The following is a 23301-nucleotide window of genomic DNA, read 5'->3' as shown; positions in this document are numbered from 1 at the left end:
GGGGTGTGATGACAGCAAACATCCTCATAAACTGCCTTATGTTTCATTCTTGTGCAGGTCGTTTTCGACAGATTGAAGTGCTTACTACTGTGGCAAATGCTTTCTCCTCTTTGTATTCTCAAGTCTCCGGGACTCCTTTGCAGAAAATTGGTAGTATGAGTTCAGTGTCTTCCAGCAAAGAGGCATCCAGCCCTCCCCCTTTAAATCGCAGCAATACAGCCAGTCGGTTAATGAAGACCTTGTCAAAGCTCAATCTGTGTGGCACGCAGCAAGCCGATGGCGGCAACTGCTCAACTCCTTCACCTGTTGAAAAAGGGAAAAGTCCAGCTGAACTAGGGAGTGAGGAAAGTGATGTTAAAAGTGAAATGAAATTGCCAAAATACTCTAAAAAGAAAGACTCTCCCTCTTTTTTGGCTACTGTAAAGGAGGAGACAGCCAGTAGTCAGACAAATACTGCGAACACACATAAACCTACAAGTTTTCCTGCTGGGACTGATGATAAACAACAGGGTACTATGCCTCCAGTGCATGAGCAGAACAGCAGATTCACAAGTGCCCAGGATAGAACCTGTGAAGAATCTGGTCTTTTGGACTCGCCAAGCCTCAGCAGCAGTTCCAGTACGTCGAACAGCAGCACCCCAACACAAAAGCTGCCCGTGGCATCACCAGTCAGAGACCCCTGCACTCCCCTTGCAAACCCGTCCTTAATGAATCTAATGCTACAGCAGAAAGACTCATTTGAAATGGAAGAGGTAGGTGGAGATAGATGACTTTGGTTTTGCATACAGTTTACATAGCTTGCTGACTGCCAGCAGAGGAGTGTTCCCTTCTGTGTAGCTGATAGTGTTTTCTCCAGGAATACTTTAAATTCTCTGAGTAATAGGACAGTTGTCCTGCTCTCTCAGTAGCAGCTCTAATTGATCTTTCTGAAATCACTTGCTCCTGGTGCTGCTGTTCCTGGGAGTCAGCAGGGAAGTTCTTGTTCGATTTTTTTTTTTTTTTTTTTTTTTGCTTTTGGTCTAGATTAGACTTTGTATATATAAAAGCCTTTGGTTTTAAATTCCTACTGTGCTTAAATTGCTAACTGGAATTATTCTGTTGCCTAAAAATAAGTTCAGATTATCAGTTGATATTGATTAAGGATAAATTTGTGGGTGGAACAAGAACGTTGTTACATGAAAGGGAAAAAGGGATTATTATGTAAGGTGAGGTGCTAATCTTGTGTAGCTTCTGGTTTTGATGACAATCTACTGTGTGTCAATTTGTTTATTCTCTGGAAATTAGCTCACTGAAAGTTGCTGTTTGACATCTCCTTAGCAATGCCTTAGTTGCAAATGCTGTACTAGCTGACTTTTAATGTTTTCATAATTCCATGTATCCATTTTTTGATTCATAAATATCCCAAGGGGATTTTAATTCCCAGGTTCCTGTAAGTTCATAGAATCATAGTTTGGTTTGGGTTGGAAGGGACCTTAGAGGTCGTATCGTTCCAACACCCCTGTCATGCACTGGGAGTTTTTTGTATATTAGGCTAGTAAGTGTGTAGCTTGCAAATACAATTATCTACACAAAAAATTGCACTCTGAAAGATTTGTCTTGAATTAAACTAGTAGATGTGTTTGTGGACACCTTTCAAAGTGGTTAACTTTTTGGTCTATGTGGAATAGATGCCTAAAGTGAAGGATTGTGATTTCATTGGTGAAGTAGGTGAAGAAAGCAAGTCAATAGGAACCCCCTGAAGTTTTATAGTGAATGAAGTGATGATTTAGCAGATACTGTGTCTAGTGTTATATTGTCATTACAGGCTTTTCTAGATCAACTAATGTTGTAGCTGAAGGCACTCTAAGTAGGAAAAGGAAAGTCAGTTTCTTGTGGTTCCTACACCTTGTTCGTGCCTGTGTGTTATCATGCACATGTTGTGTGGCTGTCTACAGAACTGAAACAAAGGACTGATCCAGTTGAGAGGGGGGGAAGAAGAAACCCAGTATATTTTGATTTATTTATTTTTCCTGGTGTAGTTTTCAGCCAGATAGTTTTCTTGATCCAGTTCGTTGTGTAGCTGCACGGATGTTTGTGTTGGCGCAATGGGAAGGGTCTGGAATGGCGATGTATTTTGCGACATTCATAGTAGTAGGGCTGGTTTCACATATCCCAGAGGAATAATCTGGGTTGTTGTGGTAATCTTGGGCAAAGCTGAAGCAACTAATAAAAAAAAGAAGAAAAGAAAAAGAACCCAAACAAAAGAATGGAATTTTCTTTCACAGTAAGTTGTACTGTGAAGGGTTATGACATGAAGAAGACTTGCCGAATTCCGCACAAGCCAAATGCGATGCGTTTGCAAAGTTATGGTTGACACACTTTGCAGTTATGTCAGTACGTAAACACAGGTGTTTTGGCAAGACAACATGCAGTGTGGGATGGGATTGTGGTGAATTTTTGTTTATGCAATATTGCACACACGTATCGTTCTCCTTCTGATCCATGGGAAGGAGGGATTTGGTTTTGTTGAAAAAACTTTAGAACAATACCTGGCAGCATGATTTTATTTTTGTGAGTCTCTAAGCAGGGCATAATGAACAATAGACTGTATTAGGAACTGTGAAAATAACTCCTCTCTCTGTTTTTACAGCTTGGCTTGGAATGTATTCATATGCATAAGATGATAGAATATATATCAAGGAAGCTCTTCCCATGCTTACGAATGCCTTGCAGGTTTGAGCGCCCTTCGGAAGTCTGTGGCTGTGAAGATAGCTAGTGTAGGAGTGAGTCAGGGCAGGATTTCCCTCAACCAACCACTCCTGAGGTGGCCAGTTACAGTCCCGAAGGTCATTTATCAGCAATCAGTACTGGCTGAAGGGCTGGGAAAGGAGAGGGGAGTGCTTCTGCGTGCTCATAGAGCTGCGCTGCTCCATGCTGCAGACATGGCCAGGGTGCGGTCTCTCCCAGCAAGGACAGAGAGTGAGGGTATGTAGGTGAGGAGAGGCTTAGCTATAGGGAGGTTGAAAATTTAGCCATTGGAAACTGGGAGAATTGAGACATTTCCTGGGAGGACAGTCTGATCAAAAGGCCTGTAAAATTACTTACTGTTCTTTAGTTTTCAATAATTGTTTTAAAAGGTAGTTTTTCTAAATTTAAATGGTGAGTCCTACGCTCGCTTGCATTTGGACAAAATAAGCATTTCCCCTTTAGGTACAGCCTTCATCTCCTAAGGCAGCCTCTTGATTTATTGTGCAAGAGTAACGCTGTTCACTTAGGAATGGTGAAAAACTCAGGCCAAGTACTTCTGAAAATGGTTGTAATGAAGAAAATGTACCCTTGTGTCTGATACACACGCAATATCAATCAGAATATAGCTTATTCTTTAGCCAAATGCTAATTTGGGCTTAAAACCATCAATATCCTTATTTTGCATTTTTAAGATGGTAAAAAATAGCGATTAAAATTTCATTGCCTGTTAATTTTGAAATTAACAGCCTGTTAAGGCAGCCTGTTGGAAGGGTTTGGTTGGATTGGGCTTTTGTGCGTGTAGACTTGTGTGTGAACCATTAGGACATTTTCTGTAGCACACAAAAGAGAAAACATTTTTTAGCTTTTGAACTAAAGAAAAGCTTCATTGTTGAGATTTTAGGCATATTCTTTTCACTGTTCAAATGGTTGTCCGAGCACTTCTGTCTTAATAAGGCTGTGTTTCACAAAGTGATTAAGTCATAGGATTCATCTTCATGTAGTTTTAAGTTTCCCAGTTGAAACCTTCGTGACTCTGAATACTTTATCTTCCTTTTTTATGCTTGAAGACACAAGAAGCATTTATGTGAGTAGTGGTGTGGTGAAGTCTGGAGTAGATTCTGGTAGGGTCTTCGTCCTTCTGAAGGATTGATGCCTTGTGAAAAATACTTTGTAGGGCAACAGATGACAATCCTTATGTCTTGACCTCTTGATATATTTTTCTGAATGTATTTTGCTTGAAAAGACAGTATTAGTATAAAGGTGGTCAAAGGTATTTTTATGCAATTATTTCAGTCTTCCTTCAAAGAGGAACTGAGAGCTCTGAGTGCTGTCACAGGATATGATCTCCTGGTCTTTCTGCATGATGAATGTAACTGGTGGAGAGCCCTGTGCTGTAAGTGGGCGGTGCTGTTATCAGTATCACTAATGTCCTAGAGGGGAATTGCTGAGTACCTGATGAAATAATACTTTGGTTCAAGAAAATACGATTTACTCCCTCATTGTTGGCTGTTGGACTGGAGGAAAAAAACCCAATGCATCCCTCACCCACCACGTGTGCAGCTTGGGCATTCTTAAGCACAGGAACGTATTCCAGTTGTCCTGACAAAGTATCAATCTCCTCTTCCTGATAGATCCAGAGTACAGAGGGGGATCTACCACATGTTCCGGCTTCTCACCAGCTGGCAGTGACCAAATCAAGGAAAGGTGAGTAAACTTCAACTCCCAGGAGACAGCAGTCTGCGGAGTGTCCTTCTTCTCTGAAATGCTGATTCAGATATTTAAAACTTCTGAAGTTTCTTTTCTCTTTAGAAATAAAATTGTGGGATTATTTTTCAGCTAAATCAGAGAACATTACTGCAAAATGGCAACAATATTACAGGCAAGAAAACAGCCCTGTAACCTCACTGGCTGTTTTCGCTTTTGTACAGTTGATGGTAGCTCAGAGGAACTGAAATGTTAATTCAGATTGTATGGGATTTTATTTCCCCTGGCAGATCCTGTAATTTGAGATACCCGTTTAAACTGAAATTATGTTGCTTTAAAGCTAAATTGCATGATACATCCAGCTTTTCCTATGTGCTACTGCTTCGTCTGCAAGCTGGCTGTGCAGTGTCTCTGTACCCACACAGATACAGTGGCTCTTCACATGGCAAACTCTGCACTGGCTCTTGTGACTTGCTTAGTTTGTGCTTTTATCTCAAATTCTTATTTATGTATTTTATGGTTTGGGAGAGGGACAAAGCTGATACTTAAGTTAATTTTGTGATTCTTGTTTTGCTCAATGCTGGCAAGTGAAGCCCATTCTTTAGCTGTTATGTGTAATTAAAGAAGAAATAGAGCTTGTTGTGTTTAGTGAGATGCTTAGCTGCGATGCAGTTTCTTGGTGAAACATTACTACATCTCTAGATACTAAAGAGGGGCAGAAAAAGCTGTTTTAAGAAACAGATCATCTTATTTGCCTTTTCACAAATGAACTGACGGTCTTGTGAACTGTCAGCTGAACTGCATTAACATTGTTGAGAGTGCTCTGGACTAAATGCTGAAGGTTAATGCCTGGTTACTAGGGATAGCTTGTGCTACTAGTTCAGCAGTATTTTGCACAACACAGTGTTGCACTTGCTAGTCTTTCTGTGTTACAAATGTAGGCCACCAAAAAGTGCCACCAGAAACTGCATCTGTAACTCTTCCCAGCATTTCTCCCTTGACTTTGTTTTAAAGTTCATGATTACGTTTTTTGTGTGATCACATGTAAAGAGATCTGTTCTTTACAGGGCAGACCTCATTTGCCTAGTCTTGGCAGTTTTGGAAAGAGATTTTCAGAGGTGGGCAACTTAAGGCACCAGGAGCTTCAATCAAGGAAGGCAAAAATATATTTCTTCATCTTCTGAAATACTAATTTTGCATTTTGTTTTTACTCCCAGCAGCAATCTTACCCTCTTCTTCCTCTGTGCAAGGAGGGAAAAAAAAATAATTCAGATATGTACCTGCTGAAAGGTAGTACCAGTTCTAGCAGTGGGTCTTCAGTATGCCAAAAACAGGGCATGCTGGCTTATGTTTCCTAGCTAGGAATATCTCGCCCATTTCTGAATACACTTGGCATAGATTAGCTATGGCGCTTTATCATGCTAGTATTGCTGGAGTTTTCTGTGACTTCTCTAACAAGGGTGCCAACACTGATGCTCAGCCTGCACATTTCCTAAAGGTTAGTCTGTGACCAACGTGTTATTTCACCTGGAATATGTGAAAAGCTTAGGACTTGGTTCTAGATGGGTTTCAGTAAAAAATCCAAAAGGGATAGTATTTGCTAGAGCTAACTTATCCAAAACATTTTAAAAAACAGCAGTAAAGTTTTTTTGCAAGTTGTCCAATGTGAGGCAATGTAGAGGTTTGTTTTCTCAGAGGGCGGGTGCTCTCCAAGTTTGAAGGCATCCAAATGGTCACTTATTAAAAATGCTGTCTGTTGTGTCTGAATATGAACTGCTGCTCTCACTAGCTGTCTCTTGAGGTGAAATCAGCATGAAATTCAAGCACCAGTCTTTTGTTACAATGTGATTTCAGTTGATGATCCACGCACTGACCTATCTCTTTCAAAGGTGTTGGCTCTACTGCACATAAGCACCTATAAATAAAGAAGATTGTTCCAGATGAATGCTTCCCCTGAAGGAATACATTTGTACTACTCTTTTTTTTTTTTTTTTTTTCCGTCTCCATGTAGGGGTACTTCTGTGTCAATTAGCAGAGTTAGTGCTGTTCAATACAGACTGTTATAAACCTTGCAGCGTCACTTAATATCTGCATAGAGGACTGGATGCTTTCCCTGACGTTTGCAACAGTTTGTAAAGCATTTTAATAGGGTATGAAATACTACTGAAATAGCCTGGACACTTAAGGTATGCATGAACAACACTGAGTCTACTGCTGCTTACACTCTCCATTAGAGCATGTTTCTCATTTCAGATTAGCTTTGTTTATAAGTGGTAAAATTAGATTTTCAAAGTGGCTTGCAAATGATTGCTTTGCTGTAGTAATGTCTTTGTTAATGCTTTGTTTCCCCTAAAAAGTGTTAATGTATCATATTGGCTAGCTTAATGTGCTCTTTAGGTTAAGTCTTCTAAATGACACTGAGCTGAACCGGTCTATCCGTTATGACCAAAACTGGTGTTCTGTTCTTTGTTGTTGCAAACCTCAAGAGGTTTTTTTTTTTTAGGAACGCAGCAGAGAAGAATGAAAAGCTTCAGTTGCTTTGCACTGTAAACATACAGTGCTGCTAAATGTCCACTATAAAAAAAAAAAGTATTGCGAAGTTATCTGGAGGGAAGGTTTTTTAGCTGGAAAACAATTCTTCTTGACATATTTATACAACAGCACCTTCCATTCCAAAAATGCCCACAAACAAGATAAATATAGGTACAATGTGTAAAGAACATAGTATTCTTGAGGCATTGTAATTTTTAAGTGTCTGGTTGCTGACATCAGTGTCTCTTTGAAATTTTGAATAGCCACAAATCTGTTTCTAGTCAGAAGTTATTAACTTTGAAAATTTACTTCTTGAAAGTGAAGAAAAGCACATCATTAGCACTTCCTGTCCTTAATCTTTTATTGTATTTATAGCTGTCCGTGGGTGCAGCTCCACAGGAGATCGAGGATGAGGGAGTGAGAGGAAAACATTTGGAACAGATTTAATATTAGTGGGAGTCGGTGTTTATCTGTCCAGAAGCTAGGAAATCCCCAGAGACTCAAGAGTTTCTGCAGCAGGGTTCCCTACTGGGCTAGTTTTGGCAGTGCTGGGGCACAGGGTGTGATCGATATGGGGGGGAAAAGGGTCAATAGTTATTTAATCCTGTAATGGAATACTTTATAGCTAAGTTAGGCATGTCAAATTATTAATAATCGTATGAAATACAAGATGTTTCAGAGCTTTGCCAATAGTGCAGGTACAAGAAACATAGCTGTTACTAAAGCTTCAGGAGCAGTTTCCTTTTATTTCTTCTCTTTCGTGTGTGCAGCCAAGTGGCATGGAAAGTTTAAGACAGGTACCTGATGGGACTATTTGGATTATTGAGACTCACGTTCTGTTGGTAGCTGAATATTATTTTACATTAGATAAATTATTCCTTTATTTGATAATGATTCTCTGCTAAATCTGTGCTCACATGTTTTGTAAACTGCAGGCTTGTTTCTTCATAAGCTGACAAAGTTCTGAAAAAGAACAGATAATTTGGTGTATTTATGAATACCCATATTTCTGTGGCATGTATTCAGTGCCTAAAAATATTTCTATTTTTTTTATACAGCTTAAAACAATAACCCAAAAGGCATTTTCGTTTGTGCTCTGTTTAACTGGGACATGAATTTGATTGTTCCTTCTGGTTTTGTTCTTGGCTGGTTCCTTTTCCCACACTTTCCTCATTATACTGCCTCTGACCTTCTCCCACTAGTTCAGAAGATTTCCTCTTCATAGTGTTGATAATAGTTTTGGGCTGCACGGTCAGCATCGTGCAGTGACCTTTTTGCAGAAGATGCACTTGCCTTAGTTTGGGGTAGACAGAGGAAGAGATGATTCCGCGTTAGCCCCTACAACACAGTCTCTGGTGTTGAGTTTTCTTTATTCTGGGTGAGGAAAAGGGGAGCCATATCTCATCACAACCTCCTTCTCTTAAGGCTCTGCATTGCCAGGAGATGTTTTAATCAAGATCTGGATGTAACATCAGTTTTGTCTTTTAAATGTTTTCATGCTTTCCCCGTGTCTGCATGACTCTGAGAGACATCTCATCGCCAAAAAGCAGGTCATACCTCTGGATCAGTAGTTGACAACGAGGGTAGATACCCTTATGTATCAGTGTATTCCGAGGTTGGTATTTCCAGTCTTTACAGGGTCAAGCCTTGTCATTTCACTACTGAAGTAGTAGAGATTCCTGTTCTTTAAAAGGTTTTACTGCATTTACGTGATAGTGGTATAGTGGAGCTCTGAGAACTTGCAAGAAACTAGGCTGAGGTATGGTCAAGACGACTACTCATACACAAAAAATGTCTTCTGTGATTCGCTTTAAAACATTAAAGAAAAACTTAGCAGCTCTCCAACACAGAAAGCAAGGGATGGCTTTGTTAAGGGGATGTCTCCTTAAGTGGAAACAAGGTGGTTTGAATCTGTTCTTGCTGTGGATAAGGATGATGAGGCAGGGATGAGTGCCTCTGCACTAGACTGACCAGTTGACTGGCAGTATCTGTCAAGTAAGGCTGTCAAAGCATGTGCATAAAAAGCAAATTCTATAAAAAATTATCTAAATCACTGATTTTTACTTTAATAGTGTGCCTGAAAGAAGGCCAAGAATTTATTTGAGGGACTTACATTTTGAGGGACTATATATATATATATTTTTTTTTTTTAATAGCTGAAAAGGAAATATTGACTGAGAAGGAAATAGAAGGGCAGGTCAGTGTTTTTCTTGAGTAATAATAAATTTCATGCTCGTGAAACCAGATGCCAGCAAATACGCTGGTGAGTTGCTTTATCTGAACTAGTTGGAATCTTTCTTCTGGCTGAGGTTTTCACCAGTAGCGCTTTTTCCTTTTAAATTAGAGCTCATCAAATGGGAAAGAGACAGAGTGGAGGCCAAGGTAGGTGAAGCAGTAGCAGTTAATAAGAGCTAGTCCAGTTCTCAGGGAAGTACTTTCCATTGTCTTTACTGGGAGCTGGGTGGGGATGTCTGTGTTGAGGTAGAAAAGTTGTTTATCATCTCAGGATATTGTGGCTACCATGATAACAGAACAGCAGCACAATTTAAAAGGCACTCCCTAAAAGCTGTGTGAAATTGTTGATACAGAAGTTTAACAGGGAGTTTGCTTCTCCTGTTGTTCACAAGTTTCTTGGCCTGTACAGGCTTTTAGTTCTTTGTTAGTGAAATGTTCATCAAAATTAATACAGAAAAAAATTAGTTCTGAATATCTAGCAGTTTCAAAACAGTTTTCATAATGCATTCCAATGCACTGAGCTGTGAACTGGGATTAATTATATGATGACAGTTAAGTGGTTGAAGGAATGTGAGGCAGAATTCTGTGTCGAGCCTCTGTGGAGACGGCAGTGAGCTTTTGCCCCAGGGTGAGGAGGAAGAAGCAGGGGGCTGGAGGTTAGAGACTGCTGTGGTCTCATCCTGTCTCCAAGCTTTTACAGTTCTGCTGAGAACTAAAGGTAAATATGGTTGTTCTGCAGGCTGCCATCTAGCTAAGCAAAATATTTATGGTGCTGTAAGGTACCTGGTGAGTGCCTCCTGTGTCTAGTAGGGAACAGTACAGATGTAATACTCTACTGCAGAACTACTGAGATATCCCTGACAAGCAGCTTTGTGGCTATACTGTTTGCACCAGAAGAAACCACTTCTGGGTAACACTGAGGATTTTGGGCTATTTTAACACTTTCCTAATGTAAGTAGAAAGTAACAAGCAGGAGGATCGTATCTTTCACTGGGAACGTGCTTTGACAGATTGCCCATTGATGTGTCAGAGGTGCTTTCTATTTGTCTGCTAAACCAGCAGAGGATTGTCTCTAGGAGTTCTCCCAAGTTATGTGCATCGCCCTATCTGCTCATGTGACGCTGTTCCTGTGGGTGTATGGGGTGGTGTAAGCCGGCAGGAGATGAGTAATCTGCTTTTATCTCTATGATGAGGAGGGATGGCAAAGCTGTATTCATCAATACAAAAGCAACTGTTCCACTGCCTGCATGTGAATTAACCAGTGATTCAGTTTCGTGGAAGGAAAATGCCATCAGTGGCAACATATGCTGAGTGGGTTTTTTTTCCACAGTACAGGAAAGAAAAATGTGAAAGATGGTTCCTCTTACACTGCTGCTTCAAGTTTCACAAGTAGAGCTTTGCATGAGAAGAGGCTTTTTTTTTCTTTTTGAAACAAACAAGCTGTTTCTCTGTATTGTTCAAAGTGGACCTTGGAAAGCAATTGTGTTATTCATTTAACGTTACTTTGATGTACAAGGGAAGCGTGTATTGAGTTTGATTGGGATTGAAAGGCTGTGATTCGTAAAGTAATTACGGTTGGGTTTTGCCTGTTTTAAACAGATCAACTGTTACGGACTGCAAGTCAGCACTCTGACAGCAGTGGCTTTGCTGAGGACTCCTACACAGACTGTTCACCATTTAATCAGCTTCAGGTAAGGTTCCTGTACTGTGTCTGAAATATTACCAATTATTGTGGGACAATAGGGACCTGGGAGGGGTAGGAGGGACATTCATGTATGACTGCTATTGTGACAATCAGTCTAGATCATGTAAAGCTTCTCTTTTTCAGAGCTGGACCTGCTGAATCACTTGCAGAACTATGTTAAAACTTGAAAGCCTTTCTGGCAGGGTAGTCTGGGTATGCTTGAGCCTGGAATAAACTCTAAATTCAATATGTCCTGTTCGCTGTTTCTGATGTATTTCTCACTAACTGAAGCTTCAGAATCATAGTCCATTCCTCTCATGACGGCAGTGGGTGAAGATTAAGGTTATGCGATATTACAGCTTTTTTTCCTAGTAGTTTCATTTCTTATATTGCTTTTGCCTTTCTGCTCTTTTTACCATATTTTTATCTTTTATTTTGTTCGTTAGCAGGTAACAGAAACTGAAAAAAAAAAAAATCATAGTAACTTTACTGTGAAGGTATACTAATGTTTGGTTGATCTCAAGTTCCCACAGTCTTTCTTGGCCCTGCTGTCACAGATTTTGTTGTGATACTGACCAGAGACTACATGCCTTAGGGAGTCTTTTACTCCAGCATGGTGTTTGGGTGTCTACTGAATACACGCGTTTGCTCATCGTGTTCTCTTTCATCTCCTAAAACATTTGCACAGTAATAGCCATGATTTGTTTGGCCTGTCAATCAGCCAGAGAAAACTCTTGAGCTGGATCCTGGCCTTAGGGCCATTGATTAGCTGTCTGGGACTTAAACCACAGTCCCGAGGAATACAAAGATGAGATTCTGGGTATCACCAATAATTTCATTTCTGTGGCTTGCAGCTGCTGAAATTTTTTTTATGCTACTATATGGGTTTTTCTTTTCCTTGTGGCACACCAAACATTTTAGAAGATGTTTGGCACTTGCTAGAATGAGAATCCCCACACCCCTGCCTCATCAACAACATTGCTTTTCCGTTTTGGTACTGGTGTTCTGTGGTTTCTAGTTTAATAGTTTTTCAACTAAGTACCAAAATGAAAGCCAAGGCAGTGTTAGTCTTTCTGTCTCCCTTAAACGTTAGCTTACACTTAAAGAGAAAGAGAACTAATAAAGGAAACCATGAGCCTGAGTCTCTATAGTGAGCATAATAGTCCAAGGTACTGGTTCTGCTCTCTACGAAACAGGGACTGCACTGAAGTTGACAGGCATGTTAGAAGGTGACTCAGATTAGAGTTGTTTACTCCTGATCTTTATATCGGTTGCAACCTGATTGAGACTCCATTACAAGCACGTTGCAACCAAGTACCCCTTCACTGGAAGACTGGTGGAGTTTGTGTTGGCTGTAAAGGGATGAGATTTTTCTGCTTTTTATTACTCTGTTTTGAAAAGATGAACTGAGGCTGCACAAAGTTTGTACTTTGGAGTTCCTAGGCTCTCTTCTGCAACCTTATTCAGACCAAGTACTGAGCTGAACTCAGAAAATATGGGTGAACGATAAGACTAGGGGAAAAGAGAAGTTGGCAGCTAGTAAAGAAAACCTGTGAAAAGATGAAGGGGATGTAGAGGGCTGTATATATTTTCTTAAAAGTATGGTAAATTAGTGCCATCTACTGTTAAGTAATTGACTCTAGCAGTCATAGCGTTCCTATGAAACTGCGGAGAAAACTCAGAAGCTGGAACTGTATTACCTCTCGTCCCTGACATCCAGGATAAAGATTTCTAAGGGAGATTTTTGACATTGAGGTGGGATATTTTGCAGGGGAGTTTCATGTTACTAAAGAAGGTGCAAGAATTCTCCATCCAAGTTCTTGAAGTTTTGCATGCCTGACTTGTAAGTAGACAATGTGATGGAGGATTAGAGAGACAGATGCGCACATATGTAGCACACTTGATTCCACCTCTGCACTGCAGTCTTTGTTTTGTTAGTACATTTGACTTGAACAGTATCTGAACCACACTTCCATGCTAATTTGTGGCTGCGGCAGTGAGTGTGATTTTAAGTACACGCTTCTCACAAAGATAACCTTCACGACAGAAGTGATCTAGATGGTGGGAGTAGGAACTATTGTCTGACATAGACCATAAGTAATCTCTATAAGGATCTAATAGTTAGTACCCTAACGGCAGTCATAGCTGCAGAAATCAGATATGGAAAAAGCTTCTCTAAATTTCTAGTTCATGCCTCAGCTAGGGTAAACTTCCAAGACTGTACTTCATACCACTTATGCTTATGTAAATGTCTGTTTGTAAGTATACCAGTCAGTCAGGCCAGGCTAAGTAATACGCTTTGCAATCCATTGATCTTTTTTTCCTTTCTCCTAGAGGCTTTTCCTGTCATTTGTTACTTATTGAATTAGTAGCTAACTCATACACGTGCTCTGCTTTAGACTGTGATTTAGAATGAAATGGGGAAGAAGTATCGTGGGAAAGGAAAAAATGATGGGGGTAGTAGCACTGGATGCAGTCTTCAATAGAAGTTAGCCACTTGATATGAGATTTTCAGTCTCAGTTGTGTGACTCACACAGGCTGAGTGTAAAGGCAGACCAAATTTTTTGCATTCTTAGAGTTGTCCTGTGACACTAGTTTCACTATGGTTTGCAGTTCTCATTTCTTTGTATGCATTGCATAACACCACCCTTTATTTCAGCACTGACTGTGAACCTTTATATATGGGAGGTGCCATATACCTCCACCCTGGTATCCCTTTGTCATGACTACCTAGAATACTAGCTTTTTTACTCTTTATTGCCAAAGCAGCAACAGAGTAGAATAGTTTGTCAAATCAAAGAAATGCATGAATAGTTTGCTTTTTTTTTTGGTTGATTTTTTTTTTTTAAACATCCCGTTTTGGTGCCATACTTATGTTTCTAACCTGTCTGATACTGTGGTTTCTTTGTTCTCCTTCACTGTTTTTATTGCACACTAACTGCAGTATTCTTCCTGCTCACCACCACAATGCCCAGTGAATATGGACTTAGTGGACTTGGTCTCTTAGCCTGAGTCCTGAGAAGGCAGTAGTTGAGTCTCTGTTATATCATAGAATTATAGAATGATTTGGGTTGGAAAGGACCTTAAAGATCATCTAATTCCAACCCCCCTTCCGTGAGCAGGGGCATCTCCCATGCTGCCCAAGGCCCCATCCAACCTGGCCTTGAACACTTTCAGGGATGGGACAGCCACAGCTTCCCTGGGCGACCTGTGCCAGTGCCTCCCCACCTTCGTGAAGAAATTCCTCCATTTGTCTAGTCTAAATCTGTCCCTCTGCAATTTATAGTCATTCCACCTAGTCCTATCACCACAAGCCTTTGTTTAAAGTCCTCAGCTTTCTTGTAGCCCCCTTCAGGTACTGGAAGATCACTATAAGGCTTCCCCAGAGCCTGCTCTTCTCCACGCTGACCAACCCCAACTCTCACAGCTTCTGCTCATATGGGAGGTGCTCCAGCCCTCTGATCATCCTTGTAGACCTCCTCTGGACCTGTTCCAACAGCTCCATATATTTCTTATGTTGGGGATTCCAGAATTGGACACAGTACTCCAGATGAGGTCTCAAGAGAGGAATAGAAGGGCAGAATCACCAACCTTGACCTGCTGGACATGCTTCTTTTGATGCAGCCCAGGATGCTGTTGACCTTCTGGGCTGCAAGTGCACATTGCCAGCTTGTGTCAAGCTTCTTGTCAATCAGCGCTCCCAAGTCCTTTTCTGCAGGGCTGCTCTCAAACATATCATCCCCCATTCTGTATTGAAATCGGGGATTGCCCTGACTCAAGTGTAGGACCTTGCACTTTGGCCTTATACAATCTCATGAGGTTCACACAGGCTCAATTCAATTCTCCAGCTGTCCTTCCGGTGTGGCAACTTGTACCCCTCACCTTAGTGTCAGGTGCAAACTTGCTGAGGGTGCACTCAATCTGGCTGTCTATATCATTGATGAAGATACTAAAGAGCACTGATCCCAGTATGGACCTCTGAGGGACACCACTTGTCATGGATCTCCATCTGGACATTGAGCCGTTGACCACTACTCTCTGAATAGGTCCATCCAGCCAATTTCTTATCTACCAAACAGTCCACCCATCAAATCCATATCTCTCCCAATTTAGAGAGAAGGATGTTGTGGGGGACCATGTCAAAGGCTTTACAAAAGTCCAGATAGATCACATGGGTTGATCTTCTCATGTCTACTGCTGTGGTTACCCCGTCACAGAAAGCCACTAGATTGGTCAGACAGGACTCACCCCGGTGAAGCCATGCTGACGGCCACTAATTGCCTCCATGCCCTCCATGTGCTTTAGCATGGCTTCTAGGAGGATCTCTTCCATGATCTTCCCAGGCACAGAGTTGAGGCTGACGGGTCAGTAGTTCCCAGGGTCATCTTTTTTACCCTTTTTAAAAATAGGGACAACAGTACCGTTCTTTTAGTCACCAAGAACTTCTGATTGCCATGACTTTTCAAATGTTACGGAGAGTGGCTTGGCAGCCTCGTAAGACATTTCCCTCAGGACTTTGGGATGCATCTCATCAGGTCCCATAGTCTTATATACGTTCAGGTTCCTTAAGTTGTTAAATATTCACCCCTTTGCTGGCTTGTATCTTACCTAGGTTCAGGAGTCTTTGCAAGGCATGGGAAGCAGTGCTGACAGCTGTGACAGTGAGACAACAGTAACGTCGCATAGTGAGGAACAGAAGTCACCAATAGCCAAGGAACTGCCCTATTTCAATAAGTTTGAGGAGGAAGATGATGATGATGAGGAGGAGGAGGAGGATGAAGACGATGATGAAGAGGACATCATCTCTCAAGTAGAGAGACGTAAGGTAGGGGCACCTTCTGAGAACAGAAGGAACGAAGACAGGAAAAGTACTGACTATGAAACTGAAAAATATCAAGGAGGAGAAAGCAAGTTATCTCACGTATCAGAGACAGTTCAAGGAGAGCTCAGCTCTAAAGAGGAAGACATTTCCAGTGAACAAAAAGAATTGGAGCAGCTGGAGGAAGGCAGTGTGTTGGAGTTTCCTCAGTATCACACACATCATATCCTCAAGTCAGTGGAGTCTCTGGAAGGTGGTGGCTCCTCCCCATCATCTGTGGACAAGGTTCAGGTTGCCTTGCAAAGAGCCGAGATGAGGATTGTCAGCACATCTGATTCCAGGGCTGGGCGCACTCTGCTTAAGACAAAAGATCTCCTGAGGAAGCAGAGACTCTGGTTTGCTGAATCAGGCTATCCTCTAAGGCGTTCTCAGTCTCTCCCAACTGCACTGCTGAATCCAGTGAAAGTGGTATCCTCTGTGAACGTTCAGTTAACGCCAGGAAAAGAAACTCTGTGCAGTCCTCCTTCTTTCACCTACAAATACACACATGTGGAGAAAGACAAGAAAGAGGCATCAGAGGATGACAAAAGTGAGGGTGAGGCAGCTGCCAGCCAGCCGGTATGCAAATCCACACTGTTCATTGCGCCTTCATCCTCCAAAAAAGAAGTGCCCCAGACTGGGTCCAACAGGCTGTCTGGGGAGCCCAGTCCCACCAGGATACACAGCTGCCCACTACACACACAGGCCCACATGTCTCAGTCAACATGCTCCCTCCATTCCCTTCCTGCTGAGTGGCAGGATAGACCCCTCTGTGAGCACATGAGGACACTGAGCACACACAGCGTCCCAAGCATCTCTGGGTCTTCCTGCAGTGCCTTGCTTTCTCCCTTCATCTGTCCCTTCTCTCCAAGGCATGCTGGATTTCCACATCGACCTCATCCCATAAATGCCCCCTCCACCATGGAAATGCAGCTGCGCAGAGTCCTACATGACATCAGAAACTCTCTGCAGAACCTCTCACAGGTAAGAGGAAGACTTCCCCCTGGACGAGGGGGTTTCTTATTTCATCCTTATGAAAAAAAAAACATTAATCTGAACATACCTTTGTATAGTGCAGCAGATCAGGAAAAAACGACATTTTGCACAAGTTTGATTTGCTATTCTTTTTAGGAGCTTCTGTTTAAATGATCATGTTTCCATGCTCCACTATTCTTGCATTTAATTTTTTCTTGTTGCAGTTGACCCGGATTGAATTTGTTTTTTTTGGTTTGATTTGTTTTGGTTTTTTGAATTTTTTTTTTACTTTTATGGCTATCCTTGAGTGGGAAGGAGGAACAGTTTACACTTTATCAGCTGTTATTTTAAGGTGATAGCCATTAGCTTTAGATTTGAAAATACTTATTGACTCTGCTTTACCCTCTCTGTTGTGTTTAACATACTTCCCATCCAACTGGTAGAAATAACATTTTTTCATTGCTAGTCCTATGGCTTCACTACACATAATCAGCAATGATACCTGTTCCATATACATTTCTGTGCTCTTTCATGCCAACCTTTTGCATGTTCAGCTCTGGAGCTAGTCAACGTGATCCTGAAGTCATCCATCTTTTATTAAGAACCACTTCACAATGTGTGAAATGCTGTCCATCTCATCGCTTAGAGAAGAAATGCTTTAAAATGGAAGTTTTTTTTTTTTTAAACTAGTTTCTGCCGCTCCTCTCACTCTTCTCCTCCTGATTGGCAGCTGTCCATCCCTTGCCATCCCTGTATGGCTATTTTCTTAGGTGGTGATCCAGCTTGAGAGCCTGCAAACTGCTTCAGGAGGCTGCATGGGCAGAGCAGACCCTACTTGTTTCTGTGTGAATACATGAATGATATTCAGTTGTAGAGCTTCAACAATTTCTATGGGGTTTAGCCAAGAACAAACATGTGCCTTCCTGCACCATGTTGCAGATTGTAGGCTGTGGTGGGCTTTTCAGACTGCTGTTGTTTTGTTTTATTTTGCCACTTCTCAAAAGTTGGAGGCTAGTCCAGCCTGATTTTGGATATATTTAAGATGGCCTTGCTTCTGAGAGTGAGCTTAGGTACTGGGACACAGCTCTGCAGTGGAAAGCTGTGATCAACTATGTTTTAGGTTCACCACTGCTCAAGGCAACGGACGTTATGTCTGGGAGTAAGTGTTTGCAGTATTTAACCTTCTTTGTAAAATTTCCTTTTGGGAACCAATTGCAGCGTGTATATAGAGAAGGTTACAGTGTGCTACAGCACATTTATCCCCTATATTATGCTTACTAAGCCTGCTGAAGACGTCATCTCTGTATTACATCTACAACTCATATTCACGCTGCTGGTTCAATAGAAAAACCCTGAAATTGGTATCAGAGGGGATAATCATATCTTCTAACCCACTTGTTCTACTTCCAGTGTCATTCGTCTAGATTAGTTACATTTTGGGGGCTTAGTCCTTCCCATTACAGTGGTTTGTATGAAAACACGTTGGGTTTCAGTACGCAGTTCCCTGCTGGTACTTTTTCCTACAGCCAGGATCAAGTTTGGCACACAGCATTCTCAGCTGGTAAAGAGGAAGTCTAGATGTTTCAAATATATGATTCTGGTTTTAGGAAGAAATAAAGAGGAGTAGATAAATTTCTAATAGAACACATAAAACTGGGAGAAGAAAAAAAATATATCCTTGATACAGTCATGCTTGAGCAAAACTCCTCTGGATGACTGGACGTGCTTCAGATGTTTTATGGTGTGTCAACAGTCATTTGAATTCTTTCAAAATTATACTGGACAGGCTGGTTTTTTATGTTTGAAAGGTGAATATTTTTGCTGTTTCCACTGTTCTTTGTTGTGCCATGTCTCTGCATGTAAGAGCCCCTGAATTTTATCTGGTTGCTCCATGCGTTGATGCAACTTGCAAATAGAAATTTTTCAGTGCTCCTTTCTGTTAGCCAGCAGGAGTCTTTGGATGGGGACAATATAGTGAGATTTAAAACTGAAATTGACAAAAAAGCCCCCAAGCTAAGAACAGAGCAAAAGCCAACAACTGTGACTTTAATTGTTATTTGAAAATGGGACACTAATTTGCATAGTTCTTATTTCCAAGTTGTTCCTTTTAATATTAGCTAGGACAATTGAGATTAGTGAGTTTTAAGGCATAAAATGCTTGGTGGCTGAAACTTAGCTTTTATTCCTGCTTACTGTGTCAGACAGCATTAATTTGTTTTTTCACCTGCAGCACATTTGCATTATGGAGCTTCGGTGCACGTGCTTCGGTTTTAAGAGCTGGCGTTGCCATTTTCTAAGGTTTTCTTTTCCTCGTACAATGTTTACATAGATAGCAGAAATTGCAATGCCAGCGAGGTTGTGTTTTAACAGCAGCTGCTTTTGTGCAGTTTAGAAGATGAGTTCAGTAAGGGAATTGCTGACATTCACATTGCAATTTCTTTGTTTCTTCCCTAGAACCCGGTGATGAGAGGTCAGGATCTTTCAGCTGCCACCGGTTATACTACTCAGAGATCATCCATTCTACCTCTCTATGAGGTAAGTGACATTGTTCACACAGTAGTTCTTAGTCAGAATACAAAGAAACTTCCTAAATACGTCAGATTGTGCTAACTGTGGACAGTTCCCCATCTTTGCTCTCAAGAGATAACAAATTACTCCATCCTGTAAATAGTATTAAAAAGGAATACAATACTTTGCTTGTATGATAAATCTGAAAATGTGTTCTTGAATTATTATGAGTTCACCACATGCAGCCTCTAAGTGTAATGAAGTTGCTGAGGTTCTGCTTGGCTGAAAGGTCACATCTGAGCAGATGTGGTTATAGGATCCAGACTTACTTTAATTTTATTTATTTTATTTTTTCCATGTAATGCGTTATCTGCTATATATATGTATATATATATTATTTTTTTAAAGAATACTTTCCAGGAGCTACAAGTAGTAAGGCGAAATCTAAACTTATTCAGAACCCAGATGATGGATTTGGAATTGACTATGTTACGTCAACAGACGACAGTTTATCAGCACATGACAGAAGAGGAAAGGTAAAAAAAATCTTTTCTAAAAGAAAAAAAGAGAGAGAAAAAATATTCTGGAAATAGTTCAGGAAATGCATTACTGCCCCTGAAATCAGAGAAAAAAAAAAATCTATTTGTTTCAACTTGAACAGGGATGGAGCTGAGTTTTTGTCTGCTCTCTTCTTTACGCTTCTTCATTGTGGATTTTTTTTTTTTCCTCTTTGTTTCTTCTAATCTCCATTTCTTATTAATTAGTGATATTTTTCTTCATCCTTCTCCAAAGTGATTTTACAGCTGTGGATTTTAAGAACTCTTTTTATTATATCAAGTAGAAGATAGGATATTGGGGGAAAAAAAATCTTAATGATTTTCTGCTTTGATTCCCCACTTCCTAGCTTACAGTGGCTACTCAAGTAGGCTACAAATGGCATTCATGTTTTGGTTCTGTGTTGGTGCTCCCTGTAAGATGCAGCTGCAGCCAATCTGGAACAATTGTCAAAATCACTTATATAATTACTTTAGTTGAATCAGCTCTTGACTAATCATTTTAAAAGTGAACATGTTTGAAATCAGGTAGCCTTCTTAGACAGTGTCATCCTGGCCAAAAATGTAGCTGTGACTGCTTAGGAATCTGGAACCATGCAGGAGAAGTAATATGTGATTTTTGCAGTGCTCTGTGATTTTTTTGTTGTTGTTGTTGTTACTGGTTTTAAATTGTATTTGATCAGCGTTTATACATTTATCTGATTTCTTCTACTTGCATATATTTAAGCACTTAAAGCTAAAAATTTTGGAGAACGTTCTGTGATACACCATGCTGATTAGTTTTTACCCATTAAATGGTCAATACTTTCTATAAATGGGGAAAGACTTCTTTTCCATCTAGGAGTTCGGTTATTTTTTCCATGAAAGAGGAATTTTTTGTATTCCACTCAGAATTCCTTTCCATGGAGCCCTTTACTAATGGGACTGACCTCCTCAGTCCCCCTTTGTGACATGCAGCTGAGTGCAGTGAATGCTATTGTTCTTTTTGTGATGGACCTGGTATAGATATGAAGCTGATCAGCTACAGAGTTTGAGAAAGTCAGTCCGTATGGAGCTACAGGAGTTAGAGATGCAGTTAGAAGAACGTCTGCTTGCTTTGGAAGACCAGCTGAGAAGTCTGCATATGTCTTCACCTTACAGACCTCAGACACATGTAGTAAGTATTACTTCTGCAACGTTGTTTCCTTGGGGTAATGCTAATAGCTCATAACAGTTAAAAGATTTTCAATGGAATGATATCTGGGGCATTTAATGGTGCTGTGTGTATTATCAGTGGTCATATTTTATTTCTTCAGTCAGTGTTTCATTTTGGGGAAAAAGGGTGTGAATGGAGGAGCTTTCGTGGTGTTAATACGTACCAACACGTAGCTTCTGGGGTTTTAGATCTGAGATTTCAGACCACATCTGTCAGTGCTTCTTTTTCCTCTTCATGACCCTGAAATCTCACGGGTTTGGTAGGCAGTGCTTATTTCTGAAACGCTTGGCAATGGGGATGTTCTTTCTGGAATTTCCCTATACTGTTTTTTTGTCTTGTGAAGCAAGGGCAGGGAGATGAAAAAGGCACAGTGTCTCTCTCCCAAGAAATGGGGTGTCTTCTCCTCCAGGTCTACCAATCCGTGGAACAAACAACCAGGCAAATCAAGTTATCTTCAGTTTTCTTCTCCATTGCCTTTTGTAGTTCCCTCAGTTGTGGCTCCACACCTAACAGTGGGAGATCTGCTCCCCCAGGCACTCCTCAGAAGTGCAAGAGGGGAGATAAAGACACTTGCGTATGTTTATTGGTGACGTGGCAATATACTTTCTCTTCTTTTTCACTGACCAGGCAGCTGTTCCTCTTTTTTTCTGCTGCAGCTCTGTCATCAGTGGAACAAAAGAAGCACAGCTGAAAAGTATCATATGTTCTTCCTGTGTTTCATTCCTCTTTCTTAGCCAGTGCTCTTCTTTAGAATCATCACAGGCACAGGCCACATCTTCCTCTTCAGTATTTTGTCACTGGGAAAAAAATTGAAACCCAAGAACAGGAAAATATGGTATTACTGTGATCCCAAGCCAAACTGCATTCTTTAAGCCATATAAATATCTTTTTATTTGTAAATCTTTTTATAGAAGAGGGCCAGCTTTAAAAATGACTGAAATAAACTTTCTTCAGCCAGCTTTGCTTCCTGTTTCCAAGTTTCTGCTTTTACAGAAAGTTGTCCGAGACATAGCATGTTTATATATTAGCTTCTGACAGTGCTAAAAAAATGCTAGATGCATGAACTTGACTTAATTTTTCAGGGTATGTATGGAAGCAGAAGTGCTGACAATCTATCCTGCCCTTCTCCCTTGAATGTCATTGAACCAGTAAGTAATTGTTGTGTGCTGTGTGTTTTACTAAGTAAAAGAAACAGGAAGGAACTTCTTAAAAAAGGTTGCAGGCCATTCATTTGACACATAATCTTGGAAATACTTCACTCACTTGAGTAGTTCTGTTGAGATCAACTGCTTTGTCCTTTAAGCTAATTTGATCGTAGATGTAAGCTGCTGTGAAGCTTTGTTCTTAAGAAGACTATGTAGAAGTGGGGCATTGTTTGCATTTAGTTGATATAATGACTGTGTGCTGAATTTTGTAGGGAAAATTATTTGTTATTTTTCCTGTGTGTTTTATGCTAGGAGTCTTGTGTAAGCTCCTGAACTACTGAAGAGAAGTGGTTCAAAGACTGCAAAAATAAAAGAACAAACTAAATTGTTTCAGCAAAGAAAACCAAAATCAAGCCTTTATATGTGCCTCTGTCAATGGCTCTGGCAGGGTGCATCTGTATTGCAAAAGTCAGTGGCTTGGGGAACTGCCACAATTCATGTTTATGTTGGCTTTCAAAAAAGCCCATTCCTTTTTACGATCCTCTTTGTTGCTATCATAAAGGCAAAGCATATATTTATTTTATAGCTGTGGAGGGAATGAGTAAGTGATTGAATAAATAACAAGAAAGCATAGTTGTTTCTGTATGTGGCTTTTATATGCTTATTCGGTAATGTTTCTTTTCTGAATCCTTAGGTCTCTGAACTTATTCGAGAGCAGTCATTTCTGAAGTCTGAACTGGGTTTAGGACTGGGAGACCTTGGACTGGAAACTCTCCTACCAGAGGGTACAGAGTCTGTATTCTCCCATGGAAACTCGGATTCCTCTTCAGTATGCTCTGGTCATGCAGGTAGAAAAGCTGGCGTTGGAACCTCTGAACTAACAGGAAAATCTAAGGGTCAAGGCAGGAAGTTATACCGAGCCTCTGTTGCCTTAACACCAGCTCCCCCAGTGAGAGCAGGTGGTGGACAGCAGGTGGAAATCTCTGAGGAGCTTGTGGACTCCAAACCAGAGGTGGAGCACAAACCTGAAAAAGTCTCTCTACTGCCATCAGTTGATGAAATCCACAAAACTGTGGAGCAGGAGGAGCTGCAGCAAGTCATACGGGAGGTGAGAATGGAGGGTCTGAGATCTAAAATGTTTGAACAGTGTCTGCTGAAACCTAAAGACAGGGCATCTATAACT

The 23301-nt window shown here is 40.8% G+C and overlaps 1 protein-coding gene across 1 annotated transcript in view; it reads left to right on the top strand.

The window, feature by feature from the left end:
- ITPRID2 (ITPR interacting domain containing 2) overlaps positions 1 to 23301 on the top strand; it is a 44329-nt gene that overhangs the window by 13231 nt on the left and 7797 nt on the right. Inside the window, exons 8-16 of the mRNA XM_069861004.1 lie at positions 58 to 752; positions 4359 to 4431; positions 10798 to 10889; positions 15496 to 16725; positions 19171 to 19251; positions 19633 to 19760; positions 20784 to 20934; positions 22056 to 22121; positions 22813 to 23226. Coding sequence (XP_069717105.1) covers positions 58 to 752; positions 4359 to 4431; positions 10798 to 10889; positions 15496 to 16725; positions 19171 to 19251; positions 19633 to 19760; positions 20784 to 20934; positions 22056 to 22121; positions 22813 to 23226 — 2930 coding nt within the window. The remainder of the gene's footprint in view (positions 1 to 57; positions 753 to 4358; positions 4432 to 10797; positions 10890 to 15495; positions 16726 to 19170; positions 19252 to 19632; positions 19761 to 20783; positions 20935 to 22055; positions 22122 to 22812; positions 23227 to 23301) is intronic.

Source organism: Phaenicophaeus curvirostris, chromosome 7 (assembly GCF_032191515.1).
Source record: "Phaenicophaeus curvirostris isolate KB17595 chromosome 7, BPBGC_Pcur_1.0, whole genome shotgun sequence".
Taxonomy (NCBI): Eukaryota; Metazoa; Chordata; class Aves; order Cuculiformes; family Cuculidae; genus Phaenicophaeus; species Phaenicophaeus curvirostris.
Note: the sequence above shows the minus strand (reverse complement) of the source record. Positions and strands in the feature narration are given on the sequence as shown.